The sequence below is a fragment of the Equus quagga genome, chromosome 1 (genome assembly GCF_021613505.1).
Source record: "Equus quagga isolate Etosha38 chromosome 1, UCLA_HA_Equagga_1.0, whole genome shotgun sequence".
Taxonomy (NCBI): domain Eukaryota; kingdom Metazoa; phylum Chordata; class Mammalia; order Perissodactyla; family Equidae; genus Equus; species Equus quagga.
Window position 1 is genome coordinate 11,934,763 of NC_060267.1, and position 7,076 is coordinate 11,941,838.

The 7,076-nt window shown below is 48.4% G+C and overlaps 1 protein-coding gene across 3 annotated transcripts; it reads right to left on the reverse strand.

Annotated features, from left to right (window-relative positions):
• Window positions 1-711: 711 nt before the first annotated feature.
• COQ10A (coenzyme Q10A) lies at window positions 712-4,133 on the reverse strand. Of its 3 annotated transcripts, XM_046655761.1 has the most exons (6): window positions 3,839-4,131; window positions 3,407-3,618; window positions 3,137-3,283; window positions 2,168-2,390; window positions 1,838-1,939; window positions 712-1,534 (listed from the first exon to the last, which is right to left on the reverse strand). In XM_046655761.1, exons 3-6 carry the CDS (start codon window positions 3,274-3,276, stop codon window positions 1,367-1,369), a joined length of 633 nt encoding a protein of 210 aa, XP_046511717.1. In that variant the 5' UTR covers window positions 3,277-3,283; window positions 3,407-3,618; window positions 3,839-4,131; the 3' UTR covers window positions 712-1,366. The 3 variants fall into 3 exon arrangements, with proteins under 3 accessions (XP_046511717.1, XP_046511708.1, XP_046511714.1); XM_046655752.1 differs by lacking the exon at window positions 3,407-3,618 and having other exon boundaries at window positions 3,839-4,133; XM_046655758.1 differs by lacking the exon at window positions 3,407-3,618 and having other exon boundaries at window positions 2,168-2,360; window positions 3,839-4,129.
• Window positions 4,134-7,076: the final 2,943 nt, after the last annotated feature.

The window sequence follows — 7,076 nt, forward strand, 5'->3', positions numbered from 1 at the left end:
TGCTATTAAATAAAGCCTGGAAAATTGAGATAAAGAATCCAGCTAAAGATTCTGGACTTAGTGGGTTATAAGTTATCCTGTGCATCCTTTATCTTTAGGCTGGTTGGCATTCATTTACCCTAATCAGAAGACAGGATCCCTGTGAGATTTCCAAAGGGAAACCTCTCCTCAAGGTTATAAGTCCTTACTCTTTAGTCCCCCATCCTTCCTAATTTTGTTGAAAGATAGAATGCTCAAGGATGATAGCTGAGACCTCACAACTGCTTATGTGAGTAATCCAAGGAAACTGGTCCAGCCCACTGGTGAAAGGAAGAAACTAAACCAAGGACAAATAGGGGAGGACTCTGAGTCCAGACCTGAGCCACTAGGGGGCTCCGGTGCTCTGGAACGCCTGTTCTTCTTTGCAGCCTCCCTTAAGGAGGCCCCCAAAATAAGAGGTGGTCCTGAGGGCATCACTTATATGGGAGGTCTGAGACCAGATTATTCTGTCCTGAGACTCCTGCTGCAACTGACCTTCTGAAAAAGTCTATAAATAGGCAAGGGAGTGGGTACTAGGTCCTGGCTTGTAGAATGTGCTACTATAGTTAGCCAGGGACACTATGTCCAAGAGGCCTTCTTGCACCTTCACTCCCCTAGGGAAGGAAGCCATGACTTTCTTCTACTCTGCTATATCTACATTATTCCCCCAAGAAACAATATAAAATAGCCAAATTCACACTGTCACAATTAATTTATTGACATTTTATAAAAACTCAAGCCAAGTGGAAGAATAAGGTACAGCTCAAGAGTACAACTCTGGTGTTTTCTCCTTGCCCTGTGGCACTGATGGTAAGAAAGCCCCTTGCTCTCCACCAACCAGGCAGCATGGAAATAGTCTTAAAGTGAAGTCATATGGATTTCAAGCTTGGGCCAGATCTCAGACATCTCAAGCAGGCAAAAGTTATTGACTACCCAGTACCTCTGAGTTAGGGGGAAAAGCTCAGTTTATTCCTTAGAAAATTTGCTTTAATCCTTAGAAAAGTTGCTGTCTTCCCCTGGTCAGACACCAAGGCACCTTGACAGGGCCCAGAGACAACCACACAGTCCTGATTATAATTCAGTGTGAGAAGGCTGCAGGCATCAGGCATGTGGGGCTCTCAGGATGAGCCTGACCCTTTCCTAGGCATGTCTCCTTTCCACACCCCTGCCTTTCCTTTCCCCCAGCATTTCCAGCCAGCTTAGAGCCCAATTTCTGGGGAATTGAGAGGGAGAACAGCATCATAAACATAGACTCTTCTCTCAGACTGGAGCAGGAGCCAAATGAAATAAATAAGAGAATTGGGTGGGGAGGGAGAGTAGAGGGGAGGCTAGGGAATACTCCCTTGCCTCAAGCCTGGTGCACCTCATGGAACATCAGTTCACGGGGGATGGCTGTTTCTGGACCAAACTTGGTGGCTGCCCGGCGCTCGAAGGCAGCAACATTCTGTTTGACAACCTCATCAAAAAACATGGTGGCCAGCTTGGAGTGCAGCAGAGAACGAAATTCAAAGGAAATCTGGGAACGGGTAAGAGACAGTCAGAAACTCTTCAAGACCGTGTTGGATAGTCCCTGGCCAAATGAAAGGATACTGTTGAGTGTCTTTTCTTCCCCTCCCCCTCCAGTTCTTTAGATTCCCCTCAAAAGCCCTAATTTAGGACTGAGCAGAGTACAAGTTTGGTATAAGCTGAGACCTGTGGAAAGTGTCATTGACTTGGGAAATGCTAAGTATTAGCTGTGCTTAAAGAATAACTGTCACAGTACCTCAGCTCTGCCCCAACACCCAGTTGTAGCCCTGTGTTACACAGCCTCCTGACTCACCGAAAAGTCCACAGTGCAAGTTCGGGGGTAGGCAGGAATACCAGGGCTGAATCGCCAAATGGTCTCTAAGTGGTTGAAGAGCTTGCCATCAGTGCAAACAGCCTAGAATAGGACAGTCAGGTAGTTAAAAATATTACAGTGAAATAAAACCTGTACTAGGTATAGGAGGCTATAAGAAGGAACTGAAAGCCATTTTCATTTCCTTCTAATATTTTATTTGGGAAGTATTTGACACATGGAGATAAAATCATTACAAGGAAGGCCAAAGTAACCTGTAAGATGCTAGAGAACACAAAAAAAACTGATCCATCCCTCCCGGATAGGCCTCACCTTGACCATGTGAGGTTTGACCATGGAAACAGCAGAGGTATAACGTTCCATGACAGGTGGAAAGCCAACCTCCAACTGGGCCTTCAGGTGACCTTTGCGGCTGGATACCACCAAAGACTTCTTACACCAGGGCACAAATTCTCGATACTCCTGGACATTGGACACCACCTCATACATCTCCTGCATTGAATACCTAGGGGAAGGAATCACAGAGGCCAAGGGACTGCCAGCTGGGTCAGGTTCCTCCTTGCCCTAGGTACCCTCCCCCCAATACCTTTGCCCCCTAACCATGTTCCTCCAGGAACTAGAGATCCCAAATAAGCCTGGATGAATGAGTTCCCAAAAGCAAACGTGCAAAATTCCATGATGTTAATGTTACCTTATGTTCTGCAGTTTACAGAATGCTTTTGGCTTTACTATCTATTTTGATCCTAAGAGGGACCATCTAGAGAGATTGAACTGGTGATCACACAAGGACTCAGATCCCAGCTCTAAAAATTTCTAACAATGTAAAATTGTTAGCTAAATTACCTGTGCCTCCATTTTTTTCATGTGTAAATCAGAGGTAATAATAGTACCTGATTCATAGGTTTGTTGAGAGGGTCAAATGAGGAAATATATGTAAAATACCTAAGCAGCCTAACTGCAAACAGTAGCAGGCGCTCAATAAGTGTTACAATACTGCTCAGAATACATAAAAAAGCAGGTCAGCGGAGAAATAATATGCTGTTGTCTAATTATACTGTCCAACTCTTGTCACATTTCACTTAACCAAGCACAGCAACCAAGAAGTAGGGAGAAATTAAGGTTGCAAGGCTGACGGGGCAGGATAAAGTATCAGTAATATAGCTGGGGAGAGGGATGGCCAGGGGTGAATCTTGCCCACTATTGCTACTCTTACAATCTAGCCTGGACATAGTTATTTGTTTGGAGGGGAAGGGAATGTGGAGGACAGGGGAGGATGCTCACCCCATGATCCTACGCTCAGAATAAGCCTTTCGCTTGTTGGTGAAGGGGGCGGCAAAGCCCATGAAGGAACGGCTTGAGGGTAAGCCAGCCTCAGCCGCCAAGACCTTTGCAGCCCGGGGCAAGAGGAGGCTGCAGGACATCAGAAATCTAAGGCCGAAAGGAAAGGAGAGACAACGTCACCATTCTTTGTGTTCCTCAGCCATTCCCAGGTGAAGGGGAAGACGGGCGCATCCCAGAGGAAGGTCGTCCAGACAAGCTTTGCCCCAGCACCTGCTGCGGCCCGCCGGGCTCCCGGGCCAGGCAGTCACGAGTGCGAAAGGTCGAGGGCGGCTGAGGACAGTGCCGGGGGAGGAGATGGGAAAAAGCGGAGAGCGTGCGAAGCGCCAGTTGCCTTTGATTGGGGGCTAGGCTACTGCTGAACGCTAGGACTCAGGAGCATCACAGTCCCCGGGGCTTCTCCAAGCCCGTCGCTGCCAGGGCGCCTGTGAGGGGCAAGAAGAGCTTGGGTCCCCACCCCAGGGACTTGTCCTCGCGAATAACTTGCAAACACATTCCGCAAACCCCTACATTAGACCGCGGGGTACGACCGCTGCCGCCCCCAACCGCGCCTGCATCCCCAGGATTGCAACCCTCCACGGGGGAACTTTAGGGTCCTGGGCGACCCCTTGTCCTCGGGCGCCGTCGCCCGCGCCTCCCTCTCACCTCATTGGTCGCGGCGGTCGCGGCGGTCGCGGAGGGCGGAGCGGGAGGCCGCAGCCGCGCTGGGCCGCCGCGCGCGTCCCGGCCGGGAGCCGCCGCGCGCCCGCCGAGGCCATGCGCGCGACCCTCCCTGGCCCTCTCGGCTCGGGTTCCCGCTGCGCCCTCCTCACCCCAGAGGAAAAGCGGGAGACGGGCAGCCGGGCGGGGTCAGGGTCCCCGGGCGCAGCGGCGGCGTGGGGCTGCGGCTCCTCTCGCCCTACTCCCGCCCGGCAGCAGGGTAGGCTAGAACTGAAGCCGCGACCGCTGCTCCCGGAGCTCCAAGTACCCCCACGTCACGCCGTTGCCATGGCTCGGGACGGGGAGAGGGAGAAGGAAGGGGACCACGCGGCCTGTCGGGAGATGTAGTTTCACACCTGTGGCGAGAAAGGGCGCTGCAGTGTGTTTGAGAAGCTGCAGACATGGACCGGTGGAGCGAGGTCACCAGGCAAACTACTGTACTTGGCGAGTCTGTGGTCACGGACCTGATGCATAAGCACAGAGGGGACTTTGTGGGTGTATCAACAGCATCTGTCTGCTGATCTTTTTTTTTTTTTTTGGTTTTTATTAAAAAAAAATTTTTTTTTTTTCTTGCTGAGGAAGATTAGCCCTGAGCTAACATATGCTGCCAATCTTCCTCTTTTTGTATGTGAGGCACCACCACGGCATAACGACTGACAGATAAGTGGTATAGGTGGGAGCTCAGGAGCCAGGCCCCAGCCCTGAAGCAAAGTGGTGCACGAGCTTAACGACTAGGCAACTCTGCCCATCTTGCCTCTCTCAGAGCCTTTATCATATTCTCCTTTGTTTATAGTGGTTAGAAGTTCTATTCATCTTTGTGGCCTCCATGGTGCCTACTGCTGTGCTTTACTTACATCTCTGTGAAAGGAAATTAGCTTTCCAACTTCTGGGCTAAGACTTTGCACAGTTTTCTCTTTTAATATTTCTAGAAAGAAGTCGGGGTGGGAAGAACCAGACATACTTCTAGGGAAGGGAACCATCTTTGAAATAGTGTGCACTTGACGAAGGGTGAGACCTCCTGGGCAGGAAGCCAGGCAATGCAATGTCACTATACTGCTTTCCATCATGATAAAAGGAGAAAAAAATCACTCTCTACAAAAGTGGAGAGAACAAAAGAAAAAAAAAGAGAAAGGAGAGAGGAATCAACAATTAGGGAGAGACTGGACCTAGGTAGATACAAGAGCCATTGAAATTCTCCCACTACCGAGTAGAGGAAGGGCATTTGAAGAAGGGTGGTGCCTGCTGTTGCATTTAAAGATGTTTATGCCATTGCAGTGCCAGCCCCTCCTCTACTTTCTTTCTAAGTCTGTAGTCAAGCTGTCCACATTCAGGAAAGCTTTGTGTAGGGTGGTGTGGGTGAGGGTGGGGGATAAAATAATTAAAGACTGGGTTGCTTTTTTTTTTAAAGATTGGCACCTGAGCTAACAACTGTTGCCAATCTTCCTTTTTTTTTCTACTTTATCTCCCCAAACCACCCCTATACATAGTTATATATCTTAGTTGTGGGTCCTTCTAGTTGTGGCATGTGGGATGCCGCCTCAGCGTGGCCTGAGGAGCAGTGCAATGTCCGCGCCCAGGATCCAAACCAGCGAAACCCTGGGCCACCACAGCGGAGCGCGCAAACTTAACCACTCAGCTACGGAGCTGGCCCCTGTGTTGCCTTTTAATAGGTGTGAAAGAGAGACATCTTGCCCAGAAACAGGGGCCTGGAAACAAATATAAATCTTCCAACTCCCCCTTAAGATTGCCATTCATTTTGAGACTTCCACTGGATACGGATTGATTTAAAGTTTGAGCCCATTTTATCTGGACTTCAAGGAGTAGGAGCCTTCCCTTGAAATCTGACTTACATCTAACATTTGGTAAAGAAGGCATTTTCATCCTTATTTTATATTCATATTTTATATACAAGAAGCCCCAAGTTGGGGAACGATCTCCCTTCTTTTTCTCTCCTAACATTTCTCCTTTTTCCCTCAGCACCTGCACCCCCACCCCCAGGATACAGTATCTCCTTCCAGTTCAAAGATGATAATCTGGAGCCACTCTCAGATGGGCATGTGACCTTGAGGGACAGGTTCACTCTTCCCAACTCCATTCTCCTGTCCAGCCTCACTCCCTCTGACTAAGGGCTTACACATGTGAGACAGCTGCTTAGCGTGAGGAGCAAGGATCTGGCTGGATAAAAGACAGAAATTAACTGGGATACATGGTTGAACTGTGACCTCATTAACACTGTGCCTTAACCGAGTTAACTACTGCAGAATTCCCAAGGTACAATAGACCTGCCAAGCCAATTTGCTTGTTGTCCCCCTACTAATTAGATTAGCTAATTACCGCCATTTAAACTTTCCCTAGCTCATTCCCTGTATTTGAAACAACCAATTTCCTGCCATTTCCCTGTCATTCTACATCAATAACTGCCTTCAAGTATTGACTCAAAACTCACCTCCTCCAGGAAGACTGTCTTGACTGAACCCATCCTTCAAGATTACTCTGAACACATAATGTCATGTAAAGTAGCGTGTATCCTATATTCTTTACTTGTTTCATGTGCATATATATATATATATATATGTATGCTCTTCTATTAAGTTATAAGCTCTACAAAAATAGACACCATTACTTATAAGTTTCTACCTCCAAACCAGGTCTTCAATCAACATTTGTTAGAAGAATGAAAACTGAGGCTTGGGGCCGGCCCCATGGCCAAGTGGCTAAGTTTGCGCACTCTGCTTCTGCGGCCCAGGGTTTCACTGGTTTGAATCCTGGAAGCAGACATGGCACTGCTCGTCAAGCCATGCTGAGGTGGCATCCCACATGCTGCAACTGGAAGGACCCACAACTGAAAATACACAATTATGTACCAGGGGGGTTTCGAGAAAAAGGAAAAATAAAACCTTTAAAAAAAAAAAAAGAAAATCGAGGCTTTTTTTTTTGAGGAAGATTAGCCCTGAGCTCACATCTGTGCCCAACTTCCTCTACTTTATATGTGGGACGCCTGCCACAGCATGGCTTGACAAGCAGTGTATAGGTCCACACCCAGGATCGAAACCGGGGAACCCTGGGCAGCTGAAGCGGAATGTGCGAACTTAACTGCTGCACCACCAGGCCAGCTCCAAAATTGAGGCTTAAAGACAGACAGACATCTGCCCAGAGTTACCCAGATATGAATTCAGCAGTTGAA

Coding starts and splice junctions, on each gene's coding strand:
- COQ10A (XM_046655752.1), bottom strand. CDS start 3,951: ATGGCCTCGGCGGGCGCGCGGCGGCTCCCGGCCGGGACGCGCGCGGCG. Junction 2,391..3,136: donor TCTGAGCGTAGGATCATGGG/GTGAGCATCCTC, acceptor CCCAGCTGGCAG/TCCCTTGGCCTCTGTGATTC. Junction 1,535..1,837: donor CTTGCACTGTGGACTTTTCG/GTGAGTCAGGAG, acceptor ACCCGTTCCCAG/ATTTCCTTTGAATTTCGTTC.